General features: G+C 44.5%; 1 protein-coding gene across 5 annotated transcripts in view; it reads left to right on the plus strand.

Moving 5' to 3' along the window:
• Eri3 (ERI1 exoribonuclease family member 3) overlaps window positions 1-21848 on the plus strand; it is a 123875-nt gene that overhangs the window by 13317 nt on the left and 88710 nt on the right. For all 5 annotated transcript variants that reach the window (XM_051188584.1, XM_051188586.1, XM_051188582.1 and 2 more), the window contains one exon: window positions 17795-17911. In XM_051188584.1, the coding sequence (XP_051044541.1) occupies window positions 17795-17911 (117 nt within the window). The remainder of the gene's footprint in view (window positions 1-17794; window positions 17912-21848) is intronic.

Genomic DNA, 21848 nt, shown 5'->3' on the forward strand with positions numbered 1-21848 from the left:
GAGAACACTCAAACAGTACTTCAGAGAGACACACATGTATAAAAACAGGCTGTAATCCAACAGCCAGCACTAACTTGCAAGTCATTTTAGTGAGGTATCTTGGAACTGAATTTGCCAGCCCAGCACCTGCCACATTCCTTTCTTGTAGGAACTGTGACAGAGAACAGTTGGTCCTTCCTTCCTTCCTTCCTTCCTTCCTTCCTTCCTTCCTTCCTTCCTCCCTCCCTCCCTCCCTCCCTCCCTCCCTCCCTCCCTCCCTCTCTCTCTCTCTTTCTTTCTTTCTTTCTTTCTTTTTCCCTCCCTCCCTCTCTCACTTTTGATTTTTCTCTGTGTAGCTCTGGCTATATTGGAATATTGGAACTTGCTATGTAGATCAGGCTGCCTCAAACTCAGATCCACCTGCCTCTGCCTCCTGAGTTCTGGGACTAAAGTTGTATGTTGCCACTGCCTGGCTTGAACAGTTGATTTTTTTTTTTTTTTTCAAGACTGGGTTTTTCTGTGTAGCTTTGGAGCCTGTCTGTCCTGAACTCGCTCTGTAGATCAGACTGTAGACCAGTCTGTAGACTCAAACTCACAAAGATCCACCCATCTGCCTCTGCCTCCCGAATGCTGGGATTAAAGGCATGTGCCACTACTGTCTGGCTGAACAATTGATTCTTAATGCTTTAAGCCATGCATTTTGTTTGTTTGTTTGTTTGTTCACTTTCCTTTTATAAAGTGTTTCACTGTGTTATCCAGGATGTCCTAGAACTCATTTTGTAGCCCAAGCTGTCTTTGAATTTGCCATCCTTTTATCTCAGCCCACCAAGTGGTGGGGATTACAAGTGTGTACTTCCACACCTGGTTTAGTATAGTTTGTTATGTGGCATTAGATAACCAGAACAGGTGCCACTGCCAGTCTGTTGGAAAGGGGCATTTCTTGCTTTTCTTCCTTAGTTATCAACTGTATACAAAGACCTTTTATCTTGTAAGGCACTGTTACCAGGAAGCTTGGATTAGCAGTAGAGAGGTACCTGTGCTGGGTGTATGATGGAATGGTTGGATGCCAGTGCCATAGTTCATTGTAATGTGGAGATTTAGGTGTGGGTGGCTAGGATGGCAGCTCCTCCTGCAGTGCTTAGGTTGCAGCATGTAATTTTGGGATGCACAGGCATGTTGCTTTGGTGAGAGTAGCTTTCATTAGGAGACCAGAGGGGAGAGGACCTCACCATTAGGAGGTGGGACCACAAAAAGATAAACTGGCTTCATATGGTCAGCTTTTTCTAGAGGGGTATGTCTGTAGAATGGCAGGTGCAGACACTACACCCCCCTTCTTTCCTCCTTCCTTTTTCCTCTTTCCTGTTCAAGGCTTGCCTCTGGAGTATTGGAATCAGGCCTGCTTAGACAAGGACTGTGCCCTAAGGGAAGAAACTTTAGATGAAAGGGAATGTTGCTTGGGAACTGCCCAAGCTACACTTCCTTTCTGCCTCGCTCCTGCCAATGAGGATGGGTGGTTGGTTGGGAATTCTGGTTGTGGAATCTTCTGAGTTGAGAATCCAGGATCCATATTCTAATGCTCCATATTATTTCCCTTACACTTTTCAGTTCTTGAGTAAACCCTAGTGGAGCATGACTCTAAATCCAGCACACCTCTATTACACATGATTCATCTTTATCTCTTCTGAGTCTTCATAATTGCTTGGCACTTCCATCACTGCATTTGCTGCTTCCTGGAACATGCTTATGTGTGTGAGTCCTAGTTTTCCACTTGGATTGTAAGCTCAGATAGTTCCATAGCTCTGTTTGCTTGTCTTGCAGAAGATCTTGCCAGTGTTCTTGCAGGTGGAACCAGTTTGCTTGTCAGTGTCATCTTTTACCTCTCTTTCAAGGGCATGGTCATCTGTCTGTCTTCCTGCTTGTCTGTATATCCTCATGCTGAAGATAATTATAGTAGGGATTTAAATCCCTATGTTACCATCTTGTTTCCCAGACTTAGGCTTGTAGATGTGCATTCCCCCTACCCCCACCCCCATATTTTTCCCCCCCAGACGGGGTTTCTCTGTGTAGCCCTGGCTGTCCTGGAACTTGATTTGTAGATCAGGCTGGCCTTCGACTCAGAGATTTGTTAGCCTGAGTGCTGGGATTAAAGGTGTGCAGTGCCACCATTGAAGGCTTTCATGACCCACACTGGGTTAGAGCTTGGTGCTGTTTTCCAGGATCTGCATCTTCGTAAAGACTTTCCAGAATCAGCGAACCCTGATGGTATCATTCCAGGGCACTTATAGTGCATTATTACTAAGCATTAGCTGTTGCTTTAGAGAGGTAGCATTGCTGTCTTGCTTATCTTTAAGAGGGGAATACGAATGATCTTGGAAATTATAGACCTGTTGGTTACTGTGATTCCAGAGAAGATACTTGACCTGATCGTCAGATAATCAATCAGCAAACAGCTAGAAGAATGTGAGATTCTCCGTAATAAGTTACATGGGTTTGTGAAGAAGCGCACATCCTGTCAGATCAATCTAACTTCTTGCTGTGACATAGTGATGGATTTGAGTGGATCTAGGGAAAGTGATAAATGTAATGCATCTCAACTTCATTAGGCCTCTGCAAGGCTGTGATCAGCAACAGGTGGGAAGGCACATTTAGGGCCACACACCTGTGTCCTCAGGACTAATCTTTAGATGACCCTCAAGAGAAGGATGGAAAGCCCAAGACCTGCTATTAATTGTAACTTAAAGCTCTACCCCTTTTGTGTGTGGGGGTATCTTAAATGTTTCTAGGTACCAAGATCCTGATAGAATTCAGAGGAAACTTGGAAGTTGAATGAGAGAAAATTTTATCCCAGATAGGATAGTACCTTTTAGTGAGATTGCTGTTCTCATCAGAGCCCCTGCTGTCTAGGTGTTCCAGTCAGCAAGGGAAGTGAGGGAACTGGAAAAGCTTGTAGTAAAGGAACAAAAACAACTACAGGCAAAAAGCAAGCCTCATAGAAAGAAAAATGAATGGAGGATAGTTTGGGCCACTTATTTCTTGTTCTTATTAAATGCAATTAATATCTTGCTCTATATTTGAACAAGGGCCAAAAAAAATCACCCAAAAAACAAACAAACAAACACCCCCCCACACCCACACCCACACAAATGGAAGGAGGAAAGCTTGAGATTGTGGTAGGAAGGACCTTTCAGAAGAAACAGGGAAAACATTGGAATACAGCGTGCCTTCTTTGAGAGTGGGAGATAGCTGCTCTGTGACAAGCTTCTTACGGGGAAGCCCTGCGTGTTGCCTGGGCTTGTGGCTAGAGCGGAGGGAACTCTCCAGCTCCTCTCCAATCTCCCTACCGGGTCTTTTGCTTTCAGTGTCTGCCCAGCTGACTTCTGGATCTTTTAGACTCCAAAATTTAGAGCATGCCACACCTTCCACGTGCGTGAGACAGAAAGAAGGTTTGGCTCAGGACAGCCCTGTTGTTTAAAGACTTAGTGTGGAGCTTATTTCTCTCATCTGTCTCTCATTTTCAAAAGACTTTGAGTCAGCTTATTGAAACTATCTTAAAGGAATGTCTCCATGAGAAACTAACAGGTTGTTGTACTTGGGTCCGCAACAATATTGGTTATAAATACAGTAAAACATCTGCAATTTTCCATTTGTCATCTTTTTTTTTTTGCTGTTTATTTTTGTATTTTGTTCAGCTAACAGAAACTGGAGTGGTTGGGTTGCTAGTAATAGGCTTTCATGTTCTGATTTTTGTGCTCATTTTATTTGTTTTACATGTTTCCCTTCAGATTAATGTGATATGTATTCATTTAATTTGAGATTTTTTTTTCATTGAAAAACATTTTTCCACTTAAATGTTAATTTAGATGATTTAAAGTATTTTAGAGGCTCTAAATTTCAGCAGTGTGTTTCTGTCTTAGGGATTGTTTTCTGATCCACAGAAGTGGATTTTTATCTGTTTAAGGAAACAGTGGCTCCTTTGTCCTCACTAGCAGGAGTTTGCTTTGCTCATTTTGGTGTGGATGTGCATGATGTGATAGTTGTTGTGACCCTGGGGCCCAGAGAGCAGCCTGAAAGCTTTGGTGGCTCTTTAATTGTACATCTTTAACCTCGGGGCAAGTTCTCTCACCACCTCAGTGTTCAGAGGAGACCAAAGCAAATGGAAGTGAGGAAAATGAGGTGTAGGCCACAGCTTGTGGGGAAGATGAAGTAACCTCAGCTGTCTGTGTGGCTTGGGAGGGAGGGGTGGTTCAGCTCTCTGGATGTGTGGAGTTGAAGTCCTGACTGCTGCCTCCATTTTTCCCTTGGTCTTCTGTGTAGTCTTTTGCCCATTGCTACCCCTCCTCCCTTTTCAGAAACCTTGAAGAGACTCCATCTGCATTTTGAGTTAGAATTATGACTGACGGAATTTCTTATCCACAGAAAATTGTGCAGGTGCTGAGTTAATTTTGGAGGGAAGGGTGGGGGAACATAGTTGATAGTGACAGAGGCCTAGTGCTAATTAATACAGGAGCAGCATTTGGAGGATTTTGGTATGACCTGAATTGGCACAGTTACTGTTTTTTTTTTTTTTTTTTTTTTGTAAAAGATATTTTGGAAAGTTGACAGGAATTTGGTTAAGTTCACTATAAACCAAACTACATTGATTCCCTTTCTCTTCCCTTCAAGACTAAAAGACACCCACATCCCAGTCCCCAAGTATTGCTCTTTGCTCTATAACTGCCTTTGTGTTTTCTGGTTTTGGTTCCTGCAGTCTCTTAAGTGGTCAAAAAGAAAGTACCCTATAGAAAAAGACCCTCTCTCTTCCTCATTTCCTATTAGTTTGTCCAATTTACAGCTTCTCCAAGTGGGAGGGACTAGGCCCTACTTTTTATAGGACTCAGTTGTTAGATTTTGTTCCTTCTGTCTTCAGCTTCAGTTAGCCTGAATTTTTAATCCCCCCCCCCGCCCCCTGTACTAACAGGCGAAGATGCTGATGCTATTCTAAACTGGGAAATGAAATGCAAAACCGACGTTAATGTAACATTATGGTTGAGATTAAATGCGCCAAAATCAAGAAATTCAAAGTTATGCTTCCCCCAGCAACTATAACTCAGCCTCATCTGGCGTGTGTAGTATTTTGTGTGAGTGTGGATGGTGTTATATGTTAAGACATTAAAGTTAACACCATAAGCAGAGCACAAAATGCTTGAGGGGGCTGAGTTATGACGACCATGTGAGCTGTAAGTGTTCTTGCACAGGCTCCTGATGCCTAGAATAATTTTTTTCCTGCCCATCAGACCAATTATTGCCTTTCTTTTCAGTTCTATCTCTGCTTTAACACATCTCCTTTCCAGGGTCACTATGAACGAATTCCACTATTGGTGGCCAGTGATTGTAGGGAGAATGGGGTGGTCCACTAGACCCTTTTGTCCTTTTGTCATTGCTTCCATAAAAGTGGCACACACACACCCCACCTCCCGTCAGGCTGTTGTTTCCTTGTGGTCCCCTATAGGGATGGGCCTCATCCTGACTCCCTGTGGCTCCTCACTAGTACTCAGTGAAGAGGAACAAGCTCCACTGTGTCTGTAACTCCATGTGAAAGCCAAGGGGCCTCTTTTTACTTAGAGCAGACATAGCAATGCAGAAGTAAAATATACATTTCAGGAATGAAGCACTGATGCGTGGTAGTGCTGCCTTGTGTGTTTGGCACAGCAGAGACAAGATCGAAGTGGGTTTATTTGCTCTATTCAGATTGCTTCTCTACCTTCCCCAGGGTTTATACCTTTAAGCTGCCATGATGCGTAGTAAGGCTGTGGAGTTGCCCGGGGGTGGAGTCAGGAATTTTCCTTGGGGAGCACTGGGTCATTGGTAACAAAATCACCACATAATTTAGTGCAAATCAGGAAACATCCCCCCTAGCCTGTTATTATCCTGGTGGTCTCCCCAGGGCTGAGACAGCTGTTGGAATGCAGGTTTGTTAGGCACTGGGCTAAGTTTGGTGGTAGGAAAGAGCTCCGGAGAATAGGAGCATTGATACATAGTGAATGAAATCCAACTAAGTCAGCAAAGGAATGGGGAGGAACTCATTTTAACCACCTTGGAGGCAATGAAAAAGCCTCTTTTCGCTCTTTAGATAGCAACTGCTGGAATAAGAACTAGTCCTTACCCTCAAGGAGCTCAGAGTCAAGGAGAATGGATGTGTGTGTGACCACCAACAGGCAGTACACTGTCATTACAGGAAAGCATGGTGTAGTGGGGGGACAACGGATGGGAGCACACTCATGACATGCAGGAGGGACAGACAGGCTTCATGTTATGAGACATTTAGGGGACCCAAAGGGCCATGGAGACCTGAGGCCTTATAACTGTCAGAGCAGGGATTTAAAACAAAACGGAAACAACCAGAGGGCTTTAACAGAGGAAAATTGGGTGGGTGGGGGGTGGCAGGAAGGAGAGTCTGGATTTTAGGCTAATTTGTCAGAATGTTAGAAATGAGTGAGAACAGGTGACAAATTTGGATCCAGTGAATAGTTCACTGTTGGGTTAGTTGGATTATTTCTAACAGTTACATATTATTTCTCACATTCAAGTTAGAAGGTCCTATTGGGATGCTTGTATGTGAGATATATGATGTATAGAAGAGGTTTAGGAATATGAACCTATAAGGTCTGGACACAAAAGGTGAGGGGGATCAAAGTGGGGAAAATAGTTTTTGTTGGATGTGACAAAGTCAACTAAGTCAGCACAGGGATGGTGGTGATGAGGTGGGAGCTGAGGCTGAGGCCCTGAGGCGTTGTGGGGAGGCCGGCTGCTGTGTCAGCTGTCACTGAAGTTGGGTGGAATGCTAGATCCCAAGGGAAGGGCAGTCTTGGGAGGCTGACAGGACATCTTCTCACTTAAAGTTCTGGGAGGTATAGGCACTTCAGACAGAGAAGGGGTCGTTTGAGTAACATTAAGAGGAATGTAAAAGAAGGGTTAATGAGGAGGTGGGGGGGGGGAGGAGCCAGGGTGACTAGGAGCAAGCACAAGGACAGGGACGGCCAAGAGTGTCAGCAGGGGAGTGCTGCCAGTGAGTGCATGGAGGCTTTTCATCCCCTTGCTCCATCCTGTCATCTTCTTCTTCTCCCCTGTATTGATGACATTTCTTCTACAGACTCATCTCAGTGGTTTGACATGAGGAAACTGATACTAGGAAATGCTTTCTCCATCACTGTGTCTTGTTGGGAAAAAGGATTCTGCATCATTTTGATTAAGATGCCATTTGGATGATTATTTTTTATCCTCTTGTCCTGGGTGTTCACAATACTAAAAAGCCCCCACAGCCTTACATTTACATGATGAGTTCCAAGCTTCAGCTATAAGAATTGAGCCATAGCCTAAAAGCTATGACAAGAGTGTTCCTAGATTGACATTAGTGCTTCCCCTCCCCCAAGGCTGGCAGCCTACAGCAAAATAGAGACCAGGCAATGAGAGAATCAGAAAGGAGTCTCTGGAGGGAGAGACTAACATCAAGGAATCTTTGATAGGGAAGAAGAGGTATAGTCTTCTTGGAATAGTCTTCTGTTTGTGTCCTGTTCCCAGGTGATATAGTTGGTCAATGGGATGTATGCAGATTTCTGGTTAGTAGAACAGCATCATTACATGGGTGGTTCTGATTTTCTTCTGGTAACTGTGGTCAGTGTCTAGTCCTGGGGAGCCGTTCCAGCCAAGTGCTCATCTGAAGGCTAAATTGTGACAGAGACTTTTATTTGGAAATGCCCATATTGCTGCAACAGGTAAAGGGTCCATAGTGCAAGCTGAGCATAGTAGCATAGAATGTTAATCCTAGTGCTCTGGAGGCAGAGGCAGGCAGATCTCTGTGAGTTCAAGGTCAGCCTGGTCTGGAGTTTCCAGGACAGCTAGAGCTACATAGTGAGACCCTATATGAAAAAAAAAAAAAAATGAAATAAAATAAAAACAAAACAAAAAATCCATAGTGCAGTGTGAATGGGGAGGTTGAAAGCAAAGTTAGTAAATCAGAAATGAAGTTTCAATGCATTGTTGAATGAAAGGGCAAAACAGAATGAGCAACTACAGTCCATGGGAACAAAAGAAAAATGTTCCCAGGGTCTAAAAGTAGACATGGAGAAACCTGTTAAGTACGTTACTTAATAGAGAGAGATTATGTGTTATAGGCCTTAGGTGTGCTGGGTAAGACACAAGCCTGAGAACCATGGTCTTGCATAGCTCCCAACTCCATTGGATTCTAGTTCCTTGGGAGTCAGTGCTCAGTGATTTGGTAAGGAGCAGAGTATTCAATCTTAGCTGTCATAAATGGGGTACTTTGAGTTAAAGAGCCACATGAAAGAGAACATACAGGATAATAGCAATAGATAAGTTCCTTTGAAGTAAAGTAGTTAGCTGAGCTATATTTGAGGTACTGTTTGTCATTGAACTAGAAGTGATAACTGGTAAGAAAGCTGGGAATCCTGCTCCCTGAAATCACTATAACACTTAGAGCTCTGACTTGAGCTCATCCTCCTTCGTTTAGGGACAAGTTTTGTTTATTCCCAGGTACTTCTCCTAGTATGAGCAATATTGGAAGGGCAACTGGTCAACTGAAAGGGATTGATAGTCTAGAGGCAGGCAAGGGTCTTGTGAAATCACATGTGCCATTTGGGCAGGTCTTTCACTGGGAAAGTAGTGTAACTAGTGGTCTGAGAACCAGCAGCATCCCCATCACCTGTAGGCCTTTTAGAAATGGCGTATCAGGCCACACCAGAGCAAGTAGAGTCTGCAGTTTGACAGATCTTCAGACAGTTCCGTGTGAGAAGTACTTTAGTCTTGACTAAAGGTTTTCAAACTTCAGTGAGGGTCAGAATCAGCAAAGTGGCTGCTTAAAGCCAGGCTTGCTGGCCTCAACACCAGTGTTTGGGTCTCACAAAGTCTATGGTGAAAGCTAGAAATTTACTTTGTTTTTGTAAATAAGTGGTTTTGAACCTGTGGGTTGCAACCCTTTGAGCAGGGGTGGGTCAAGCGTCCCTTTCACTGGGGTCACCTAAGGCTATCAAAAAACACAGATATTAACAGTAGCATAATTACAGTATGAAGCAGCAATGAAAATAATTTTTTGGGCTGGAGAGATGGCTCAGTTGTTAGAGCACTGGCTGCTTTTCCAGAGGTCCTGAGTTCAGTTCTCAGCAACCACATGGTGCCTCACAACCATCTATAGTGAGATCTGGTGTGCTCTTCTGGCCTGCAGGAATACATTCAGACAGACCACTGTATACATAATTAACAAATAAATAAGTAAATAAACAAATAAGTAAGAAAATAATTTTATGGTTGGGGGGGTCACTACAACATGAGGAACTATATAAAAGAGTCCCAGCATTAGGAAGGTTGAGAATCACTGCTCTGAATCATTTTGTTTCCCTTGATGAAATAACAGAATAAAACACAAGTCTAAACAAGATGGAGAGCGAAGCAAGACTGAGAACAGCATTCTGCTGTGGCTCACAAAACTGACTTTTTTGTTTTTTTTGGGGGGAGGGGGAAGGGGGAGGACAATATTTCCCTGTAGCTTTGCAGCCTGTCCTGGAATTCACTCTGTAGACCAGACTGGCCTCGAACTCATAGAGATCCACCTGCTTCTACCTCTTGAGTGCTGGGATTAAAGGAGTGAGCCACCACTAACTGGCACAAAACTGTCTCTTTATAAGGCACAGTGAAGTGCTCTGGTTTGTTTTTAGTGCTGGGGCTTGAATGCAGAGCTTCAGCTAGATGAGTGTTCTGCCACTGAACTACATTGCTAGCCCAGAAATCTGCATTTTTAACAAGTTCTCAGGTGATAGGATGCATGTCTGAGGTACTAGGGAGTAATTCCTGCCAGTTTAGGGAGATGTATTATCATCAGCCATCCAGGGAGAAAGAACTTGGGGATGGTAGGCAGGATGTCAGTCTAGATACTGCTCACTAGGTGTCTAAGCTTTTAGGTCTGTTGTGCTAGCCCAACTGTCACTCTGTCATGTCACCCTGTCACATGTGGACAGAGAGGTGGGAGCCCATGAGCTACTCCTAGGGATGAAGGCTTCTAGGCAGACATCAGTGGTACCCAGGGCTTCGGATGGGATTACTGAGCCAGTAGCCTGAGTGGGCCTGGTTCTGCCTCAATTGCCCTTCACTTCTTCACCCCCAGCTAGTGAGTCTTTGGGTAGTTTATGATTGATTGGAAAAGGCGGGTCTTTGTGTAACCAAACTGTAATATATCTTGTAATTCTGAGCAAGTTACATGACTTTCCCCAGTTTATCAGACTAACTGAACAGAATTTGACTGCATGCATCCAAGTCTCAAAGTGAGGACTCTGGGCCTCTGGAATGAAGAAAGCTGAGGTAGAGGCTGTTGTGTCCAGGGACATGATAGCATAGTGGCTGAGAGCATAGGCTTCACAGCTGGACTGTCTGGATTTGAGTTTTGTTTCTGCCACCTGTGAACAGTATGACCTGGGCTAAGTGACTCACACCCCTTGTGCTTCAGTTGCCTTGTTGGCCAAGTGCAGTTAGTAATGGTTCTGACCATATAGGACTTGTGGGAGGATACAGTGAACTAAACATATATGTAAGTGCTGCAGACAGTGCTTAGCATGTAATGGCTGTACAAGTCAGCACTTAGTAGAATCAGTCCTGGTGTTCCTTTGACCCACGCCTGTAGGAAGCTGCTGGAGTATAGCAGGTGACTGGGAGGCCAGCCTTACTTCTCTGGTTCTGTGGAGAGTCTTCAGGTCTTCGGTCCAAGTAGTAGGTACTGGCAGAGCTCTACCTAGGTAGATTTGCTTTTCCTGAACTAGAATGGTAAGCGCAGATTGACACCCTGTTCTACTTCCATAACAAAGTAAAATCACCTCTAAGGAACTCCTCCCTTACATAGCCCAAGGTTTGTTTTTATTAATTATAGGACAGACACACACGTACATACATATGTATGTGGTATATAGGTTCAAAGAAATGTTTGGGTTGTTTGTTGCCCTAACGGTTAGCTTTACAAGGCCCTAATACTTGGAAGTTACTCCGAGTATGTAAAAATATTCAAATTGAGGCTGTTTCTGAGTTGTGTGCCTATGTAGAGAGACACAGGTTATGTGTATTCCAGGGTGAGGATATAGTTTTTTTTAACATCTTTGATCTCCTTTGCTTGCTGATACTGTGGGTTCAGTTTTGGTTTTTGGTTTCTGATTTTAGAAAAGGTAAATTATAACTCATTCTGTTCTCCCACTCCATAAAGAATAGCATTTTCTACTTTCAGCCTTGTCTCTACATTTTAATGGCTCTGGGGTGGGGGTGAGGTTCTGGGAAGGTGGGTGGAGGGGGACATGTAGGTGAAAAATATCAGCCTTTTAAAGCTCTGGGTATCCCCCCACCTTCCCTTCCTTGTCCTGAAACTTCGAGCATCAGCTCTCATCTGTCAAAGTGTAAATCAGCAATTAAAACCCAAACAGCCAAATGCCAAAGATGACCTGAAGCACAAAGCAACTGACAAACAAGTCCGGACAAATCGACGGGTAATTTATAAGCTTTGCCCTAAAATCTAATTATTTGGCAATTCGAATTTGCAGCCAGCCAGGGCTCGGCAATAAATTTAACCCGCCATAAATTATTTAGGAGCAGGCTGTGGTGTAAATCAAAACCACGAGTGTTTGTTTAAGAAATAAGCTCCTTGTGCATAAATACCGCCCCCCCAAACTGTTAAGCAAATTGTGTCCAGTGCAGTCCTCACTCCACCCAGCCCTCTTCCCCTCTTCCCAATGACCAGGAGGCTCTGTTTTTTCCTCTTGGGAAAGGGTTGGTTACCTTTATATCATTCATTCAGATCCAAGCATTTGGCTAAGCCTCACGTTTGCCGTTTGTGGTTAGATCACCTTTGGGCTTTTATCAGACTCTTCAATACAGGAGATGGAAGGAAGGGATAGATTACTTTTACTATCTCTGAATTGAGGAAATGCCTGTTTGTTTTTCTCAGATTAATTTGGGCAAGGTGCAAAAATGGTCTTCTTAGTCCCCTGTTTCAGATGGGACCATAGAAACATCAGCTCAGGCAGAGAAGAATCTGTGCTTTGGGAATGGGCTGGACTACTATGTGTTAACCCTTGCCACCAATTCCAGCAGTCAGCTGAGCCTTTTCTGCTTAATGTCTTTTGTTGTTGCCTTACTATCTTCCAGTATAACCTACTCTTTACAGATAATTTAGCTGAAGGAAGTTTTCAGTACCCTAAAAACAAAACCTACAAATTTATTTCCTGTAATCTTCAATAGTGAACATGAACTTCCACTTGGAACACATTGCAGCTTTGTTGTGTTTATTAAGGGACACACTGGTGTTCTTACTTGATCAGTTTTAAATCGAATGGTCTTAAAACCTACATTCCAGCTTGCTTATGTAGATAAAAGCAAATGCATATTTGCTTGGTGCTTCCTTTTTGTTTTCTCTCCCTTGAGGGGAAAAAAATACAGCAAGTGTTTTACTGAGATAATAAATAAATGCAGCAACTTTAGAACTTTGGGTACTTTGAAAAATCTCAATTCTGAGCTTTTTGTCCTTAGTTTTCAGTTATGTTCAGTTTCCAACCACCATCAGCAGACAAGTTGGATTATTTTACTCTGCCCTCAGATAGCCAAATAGTGTAGGCACTTTTAAATGGTGTAGGATAACTGTTTAGTTTTGGCACTGGCAGTCCTATGTTCTAGAAACCACTGGTCCCAGGCAAACTAGAAAGTTTGGGTAAATCCAGGGTTAAGTGGTTAGTATCAGTTGAGGAAGGAAAGCATTTAGAGATGTAAGAATAGGTGCATCCAGTAGACATTGCTTTGGAGTGCTCTATGTCTGGGCTTGATCCTGGTCCACTACCTACATCATCACCTTAGGCAGATCACCCTCCCCACCCCAGATCCTGTGGAAAATCCCGGAAAGCAGAGTGTTTTCTGCTTGACATATACTGGCTCAGTCTTCTACTTGTTAGTCCCTTCCTAAATGCAACTAAAGTTGAGAAAGGGAAGACCAAGTGCCAGAGGCAGGAGCCAGAGATGCTGACTGAAGGCTCAGGCTCCTTCCCTTCTTGAATTCAGACTGATACCATCTATCTGGCTACAGCATGGAGGAGGCTCTTTAGTAACATTTCTCTAGAACTTATGTCTGGGCATCCACATATGCTGTTGTTGGGGTATTGAGAGAGTGTACTGAGTTCCCCACAGAACAGCCAGCCCTACTTGTCTCTTTCCCGCCTCCCTCCTCCCCTTTTTTTTGAAACAGGGTTTCTCTGTATTGTTTTGGAGCCTGTCCTGGAACTAGCTCTGTAGACCAGGCTGGCCTTGAACTCACAGAGATCCTCCTGCCTCTGCCTCTCCAGTGCTAGGACTAAAGGCGTGCACCATCAATGCCCAGCTCCCCCACTCCCTTTTGGAAGTCCCAGCTCCATCCCTTAGTAGCAATGTAGTTGCCTGTGACCATGGCATCTCTGGATCTTAACTTATTGTGAAATAACAGTAATGATTTCTACCTACGAAGTTGTCTAGAGACTTGAGATCATTTCTGTTAGCACCTAACAGAGTATCCACCATAGAGGAAACAAGAATGGATGATTCCATTCTCCACATGCAAAGAGTATTGGAGACCATCTCCTTTGTTCCTTTCCCCATTCTTGAGCATGCTAGAGAGAGGCCACATTTCACGGCTGTGCCTGTGCTTGGGCTCTGTCTGCTAAATAGTAGGCGCTTAGCAGTATTGACTTATGATCTGATGATAGTGCTGATGGCATGACCTATCTCCCAGGATTAGTATGCATAAAATAAGAAAATGAATGGAAAGGACAGAAGCCTAACACTTGGTATGTTCCTCTGCTGTCCCTTGTTTGCTCAGGTGTCGTTTGTTTCTACTTACTAACTAGCAAGCACTTCTCCAAGGCACAAATTACTTATCTCTTAAGTCCCACTATATCTTACACAGTAGCCCCCTAGTAGATTAATTGAATGTGAGTGGCATAGGAAAACAAAGGAATTATGGAGCTATTCTTAGGAGCCAGAAAGAGGGCTTATAAATACAGACTGGGTCTTCCTTCCTCTAGGACAGAAGCAGTCATCTGTCCCTGAGAGAAAAATAAACAACTGTCTTCTTTCTGAGGGGATAATGAAATTGGGCAAAGGAAAAGGAAGAGGGGCAGAGATAATGCTGTCATCCTCTAAGAGCAGTTAGAGCTAGAGGCTGGCACTTGGGCATTGTCCTTCCATAGGCTGGGATTGATGCTGTGTGTCTATAGTATTAGAGTGGTGTCTTTGACCATTATCAGTCAAGAAAATGTTTGGCACGGTTTAGGCACACCTGTGCCTGCTTGCTGAGGCAGAGGGTTCCTCTCCATTTCTGGGCTGTTTGGGCTGGTGCTGTGGGTATGGGCTTTGACAATATGGGAAGAAAAGAAGAATCTGAGTGGTCTTTGTTCTCTGATCCCTCAGAAGGTCTTCTTTTGTGCGAGTTTATCTGGGTGTGTACATGTAAGTACAGGTGCCTTGATGGGTCAGAGGAGTTAGTTATAGGTGGCCGTGAGCCACCTGCCGTGAGTGCTGGTAATTGAGTTCAGGTATATGCTCTTAACAGCTGTGTCATCGCTCCAACTCCATTTAAAACTTTTTTTTTTTTTTTAATAAAAAGATTCTTGTAAGAGTGTTCTGTCACAAGCTCCACTTTGCATTTCAGTGGTTCAAAAGAATAGGTCATACAATCATTCACATTGTCACAGCTCCTGATGCTGCTGAGGAAAGACTCCAGAGTAGCCATGTTGTGTATCTGCTTTCATGAATCCCCCTTGATTTTTGAGGAATAAGCTCATCTGCTGATGGGCAGATCTCACGTGTCCTGAGCATCTGAGGCATTTGCTTTCTTTCTTTGCTTTCTTCTTTTCCCTCATGGAGCTGAGACAGGTCACAGGAGGGTGTCACTGAGTTTGGTCATTAGCTCCATGTCCCTATGAGTGAAGGAACCAGCACCAGGAGAGTTTGAATGCCAAGCTTTAGTAGGAGGCTCAGCTGCATTTTCAGAGCCTTCTGAGAAAGCTGACTGAGTTCTGGTCAGAACAATAGCTGAAGCGTATTCTGTTTTATAATATTAATGAAATTCCAGATCTGTAATAGCATTTCAGATATCTAAAACAAACCGCGTGCTTGTAAAAAAGTGGAAAGAGATCTACTTTAAGCCATACATTCTTGGTAATAGAGGTTTTTACCCCTATTTATGTTTGATAGATATTTTTGTTTCCAGAGGAATGTCAACTCCTAATTTCATAATGTATCACAGGCTTAAGAAAATTGAATTTAATAAAAACCAAAGATGAATGGCATCCTTAAAGGTCCCAACACTTGTCTTTATTAGCAGGACAAACTGCAGGTCTCCAAACACTGTTTCTTTCCAAATGAAAGTTTAAATGAAAAGTACAGTTGTGTCACGGGTTAAATCTCATTGCGGGCCTAGCTAACATTGTTAGTGAGGAGCTGGCTCTCTGTTTCCTTATACAGCAGGGCAGCCAAACTCACCAGGCTGTAGAGCTTTCTATTGGGGGAAGTATTTCTCCTACTTAGTAGAAGGATTTACTACAAATTCAGGGGTCTCAGAGGGCCTGACTTATGAGCCACAGCTCAGAGCTGCCTCTTGGGAATCACGGATATGTGAATTTTTAGGAACAGCCGTGAGTATGGTGTAAGTGCATGTGCTCAACTTCGTTTCCAGGGCAAAACTCCCCTCTGTTTGACCTTTTTAGTATTTTGTGGGAACAAAGCCTTTTACTCCACTGAGAGAAGAAGTGTCTGTCTCCTGGCCTCAGCAGCAATGTGGGCTTTCTTGCCCTTGCTTTGCAGCCATTTAGCCTTTCCTGTATCTGATAATAAGTTCCCTTCAGTTTCTTCATCTCTGGGGATCAGCCCAGGGGGACCAGACAAACTCCAATCAGCTTCCCCATCTTTGGGCACCATCCTAGGGCAGTGGTTCACAACCTATGGGTTGTGACCCCTTGGGGTCAAATGACTCTTTCACAGGGGTTGCCTAAGATCATCAGAAAACACAGATATTTACATAATGATTCATAACAGTAGCACAATTACAGTTATGAAAATAATTTTTATGATTGAGAGTCACTACAACATGAGGGACTGTATTAAAGGGTCAGAGCATTAGGAAGGAAGGTTGAGACCAATGGCAGAGCCTTTAAATTTCTCTGATATGAAATATAACTTCTTTGATTTGTTTTTCTGACTTACTTGTACTTTGAATTGAAATAAATACTTAAAAATAAAATAAGTCCAGCCAGGCAGTGGTAGCAAACGCCTTTGACCCCGGTACTCAGGAGGCAGAGACAGGTGGCTCTGAGTTCCATGCCAGCCTGGTCTACAGAGTGAGTTTCAAGACATCCCAGGCTACACAGAAGTCCATAATATTAGTGGGTGTATTTTTCAAGGATGGCAGTTGTATCCCTTGGGCCATGAAGACAATTGACAACTTTCTGTTTTCCCACTTACTGATCCCCGAGTGGGGTCAGTAGTCAACAGTGGTGATTTCTGTATTGCTTCTCCAGGCTGTCTCTGCAGAGAACTAGTTTACCTTGGTTTTGATGATGCCAGAAGGATCTCCTCTGGAATGAGGGTTCTGGAGTAGGTATGCTCCTGGAGCTGATTGTTGGGGCCCTTGTGTGGGCAAAACTCTTTTGTCTCTGCAGTGGAGGGTTTTTTTTTTTTCACATGCTAATTTTACTTGGAAGATTTTGCTTTTATTTATTTTTTTATTATTTCCTATTTGTCTCTTCCAGATGTTTTCAGGGCAGTTTTTTTTGTGTGTGGGTGTTGTAAACTAATTCCATTCATGTTTTAAAAATTTATGAAAGCGCTAATAAAAATGTCAAAGTGGTAAAAATGTTAGCTTTTCCTCTGCTTTGATTAAATTTTGCAAACTGTTTTTGAATATTAAAAAGCAATATATTTTTTTATTCTCTCCCCTTGGTTTCCCTCTTCTTTCTGGTGCGCGTGCTCTCTCCTGCCCTCTCCCCCCTCTGGTGCATCCCTCCCTTCCCAGGAACGATGTATGAGGCGTGCTGCACAGCCAGCGTTCTGCAAGCCTGTTTGCACACCAGGACCTTGGTGCTGTGCATCTCTATTAAATAACGGAGACAAATTAATCTTAGAGACACCAAACAAATTGTCACTCCTCCTCCTTCTCTTCCATTACCTTCCAGCAGACTGGGAAGGGCTTGCTAAGCGGTTGGGCGGGTAGGGGCAGGCAAAGGGGAGTGTGCAGAGCTTGAAGGAAAGGTGGGAGGCACTGGCCCCTATTAACTTGTGTTCTGTTTTCTCCTTCTCTCTGATAGCCCTTTAGGCTTTATTTGGGGGGTTTGTTATCTTTTTTTCTTTCTCACAAAAACTAATGAACACACCCCCTACCCCCGAGACACACACACACACACACACACACACACACACACACACACACAGGCAATATTTACGCTTCATACTTCATACAAGGAAATCTGTGCTAGTGGCTGCTTGCTTACCTAGAGATCCAGACCTTTCAGGATAGCTTCCTGGGTAAGAGAGGGAAGGCCTTTCTTTTTCTTAGAGGCTCAAATGATGGGTCCCTGTGAGGGAAACTGGCAGGTAGATTGCACTACTGTCTTCCTTCCTAAAAGCCATGGGGAGGCTTGTTGACATCTCCTCTTCTAGACTTGGATTTGGGTTGCAGGAGGAATGAGCTGTTCTTTCTCAATTTGACATAGTTATTTGAAGTGGTTGATCACAAGAATGACTTACCTTCTCTTCTGTCTCTTTGGCATTCTAGGAAATCATTGAGTTCCCCATCCTGAAGTTAAATGGCCGCACCATGGAAATTGAGTCTACCTTTCACATGTATGTCCAGCCTGTAGTCCACCCACAGCTTACCCCCTTCTGTACAGAGGTAAGGGCTGCTGGGAGAGGAGCTTTGGGATTATTGGTTCATGCGGGACACTTAGGGAAAGCTGGATCTGATCCGTAGTTAAAGCAAGACCCGGCAATGACATATTTTGTGACTGCTTGAGTACCTGTCCCCAGGGACAGCAGAAATACTGTTTGCCCCAGATTTTCCAACATTTCCCTTTCCTTCTTGTCCCCAACATTCCTGACAGCTGGACAGTTGGAGTCAATCTATGAGCAGTATGGGACTCAGGTTCTTTCCAGTCCCATTTTCACTAGGGCCTTTTGGGAAGAGGTGAGAGTTTCAGTCACTTGGAAGGAATTGTTAGTTTCAGGCTTTCTTAGCTTCCTAAGATGTTCATGTTGTTCTGTTCTTCTACAGAGTAAAGCACGACTCTCCCACCAAGGACAGAGAAGACAGGCTGGCCAAAGCTCAAGTGTCCTTATCTAGGCTCACACTGTACTTGGCTACCTTGTCTGCAGATTAGCAGAAACCCGTTTTACAGACTGCAAAAATGTAGCTGAGATTTTGATGTTTGCCTGAGGTTTAGAAGCACGCTCAGCAGAGGGGAAGAGCTCCTGGGAGGGCTGACTCCCAGGATGGTGCTGAGAAGCTTCCTGGGGCTGCTCTCCCTGTAATGTGCCATGCCATGCATTCTGTGATAGAGTCCCTGGTCAGGCATACGTGGGAACAGAAGTGACGGGAAACATTAGCTTGGAGCTGAGATGTATTGAGCCTTTGTATCTTCATATAAAGACCTCCTTTCTACACATAAGTGAAATAGGGGAAAGAGGTTCTTGAGGAGTTTTTGTTGTAGAAGAGGCTGAGGAACAGACTGCTAGATGCAGTGGGTGGTTCTGTGGGACCTGAGACTCCAGAGCTGCTCATGAGCTCATAGCCAGTGTTTGCCATCTGGCCCAGGTAGGCCTTTTATGGGATGTACCCATCTGTCCAGGTATCCAGCCTCCTGAGCCTTTCATTCCAGCTTATGATGTTGAAGCTGTTCCTCATTTCCCCCTACCCCCCTTCCCCTGGAAATTGCCTCTCCCACTAGGGTGAGTGGCTAATTTGATCCCTTTTAGAAAGTCACTGTTCAACAGTGGAAGGTTACATTAGTCACCACCCAAGACATACAAATAGCCTGGAATCTATGTCATGCCCTCTTCCCATCCAGGTACTAACCAGGCCAACCTGGTTAGCTTAGCTTCGGGAACACGTGATATGGAGGCATTTAGGCTGGCGTGGTGCTGTGAGGCCACACTGCCTGGTATGAACCAGAGGCCCATGTCTTGGAGTGGTTTCTGCCTGTTCAGGAGAGGCAGAATGCTACTGGGCCCAGCCTTTGGCAAGGGTAGGTGCTCCAGAATGTGGGGATGGGAGGTATCCAGAGAGTATCCTCCAGCACAGTTTCTGCTTCAGCTCTGTGAGACAGTTTTACCCAAGAACATTCACAATTGGAGGGTGGTGGGAGTGACGTTGGGATCCTGGTGGTGCAACTGTTATGAAGATAAAGATCTGGTTGTGAGGTGTTGGGTTGAGAACTCAGTGCTCTCCAGACTCCTAGCTCCTGCTATGTCCCACCTGCTGCAGTTTGTCATAGGCTTTCTCATGCGTCATGCCTGCTTATGGTTACTTCCTTCCTTGGTGCACAGCCTGGATCGTGCTTACCCCAAAATCACATTGACCAGACAACTTCTATTTTGATTATTTAATCTGTTTTGCTACTCAGTAATGAGTTCCTAGAGTGCAGCTCCATTTCTATCCATTATGGGGTTAGTACCATGTGTGCTCCATAAACAAGGAACTGTTGCCAAGGAGGTGTCTACATCTCCTCCAAAGCTGCTATACTGTTGACTTGGCTTTTTTTTAAAAAACAAGACAGATTATTTGTGTTTGGGAGGGAATGCACATGTGCTGTAGTGCAGGTTGGGCAGAGGGCAGCTTGTGGGAGCCAGTTTCTCCTTTCACTGTGCCTCCCTGGAATTGAATTCAGTTCCTTAGGTTGGTGGCAAATGACCTTATTGGATGAGCTGTCTGGTGGCCTCTGACTTGTCCTTTTGAGTGAGTAAAGTCTCTGGAAAACCTCACATTACCTCAGTGTTGCCCTGACCCCATACCAGCTGTAACTAGGTCTTGAAGTGGAGTATGGGTACAGGGTGAGGCCTCACCTGCCCTGGCAATAGCCACTTTTGATATAGTAGTGGGTGGAGTTAGCCTACCCAGAGACTCTCATTAATAAATGTGGGAGCAATGGTCTCACACCTTTGATTGGACCTAAGCAGCTCTTCTAGCAGACCTTACTTCTCAGATGCACAAGATGTTCTTAAGAACCCTAGTATGGTAAGGTACAGAGGCATGTGCTTACAATCTTAGCACTCTTTAGTCAGGAACAGGAGGATGAGGACTTCACTGCCAGCCTGAACTACATGAGACTGGGCCACAGAGAGATGGCTTTGGCCTGAGCAGGTCTGTAGTTCCACAAATGTCATGCTGCTTTGTGAGGAGGGTCTCAGCCTCCTGAGGTACTGCCTCAGTTGCTGACACTCATTCTGAACGTGGCTCTAGTGGAGACAGGTGGATGTTCCTCTCCTGTGGCCTCTGGAATCTGTCCCAGCTTGTGAGCTTGTGCTCCAGCAGCTGGGCTGCTGTAGTCCCTGGCCATGAACAGTCTTTTGTTGTTGTTGTCGTTGTCATGAAAAAAAAAAATAACAGAAATACCCATTTTGCTAAATGCCAGTAAAGGGCTTTGTCTTGCATCTGTACTTATAAAGGGTGAGATTTATTGGTCTCTTTGTGTGAAGAGAAAGAGTGGGTCTGGTTATCAGATTGCACACCAGAGACAAGTGCTTATGTCATCAACAAACTGTCTTGGTGTCGGAATACGATTGTGTTGGAGATAAGCTGTGAAAGGACAACGCCTGGCCACTGACATGCTGTTGGCACTGAGTTTCCTGGGCTGCTTCTTGGAGTTGCTGCTGTTCCCAGTGAAGCCAGCTCATCCCTGGACAAAAGCCCTCGTGTAGGTAGGGGCATTGGGAACCAGCAGTGTGACTAGTCAGGACAAAAGCCCCTGTCTGTTTGTCCATCTGGAGAAGTGGGAGTAAATCTGTAATTCTTTGGTGGAAAGAACCAGAGAACAGCATTAATTCTTCCTCCCACCTCTCCTACCTTAAGTGGGTAAGGCCTCTGGGCCCCATTTAGCCTGTGAGCCCTGGTTCTCAGTTTAACAAACACTTGGCTTTGCTCTAGTACCTTTCATTGTGAGGATATGAAAGCCTTTTGCAAACATAACTAATTTAAGTAGGGATGGGCTTAAAACTACAGCATGAAGGATTTAAGTTAGGCCTATGATAGACCTTCCCAGTTAATTTTATACAGTTGTCTCTCTATATATCAAGTACAGGGACTAGCTTTCTCAATTTTAGCCCTCTTCACCCAGTGTGCACTGGCAGAGCTGGTAAAAGGTGGCTCGTTCTTTGGGTGATGAAGCCATTCCTCCAATAACTCTCTCAGTCCCCTAAGGGCTAGGAGACTTCCCTTGGAAGACTGTGTCTCTGAGGTTGATTTCAATCCCAAAGGAACTCAGTGGTAAGCCAGACTGGCTAGCACCCAGTGGAAACACTTGCCATCTAGGAAGCAAGGCTAGCACAGTTGATCTCCATGTGGGGAGAGGTGGGCCTGGCCTACAGTGAGGATCCCTCCAGTCCTCCAGCAGGGCACCTATGTGGCCCCTGGTTTTCTCTTTTGGTGACTGTGTGTGTGTGTGTGGTGCTAAGCAAGTGCTGTGCTAACAAACTACAGGTGCAGTGTGTTTCTTACCCACATCTGGTTTTCCCAGGGCCAAGGTTCTTGCTCTGCCTTTGTCTGCACTTGTAAGACACTCTGAAGCCCTTCAGTGTTGAGCTTCTCTGAACTCCCCTGGGTGGAGCCAGAGAAGGAG

The sequence above is a fragment of the Phodopus roborovskii genome, unplaced genomic scaffold, assembly GCF_943737965.1.
Source record: "Phodopus roborovskii unplaced genomic scaffold, PHOROB, whole genome shotgun sequence".
Lineage (NCBI taxonomy): Eukaryota > Metazoa > Chordata > Mammalia > Rodentia > Cricetidae > Phodopus > Phodopus roborovskii.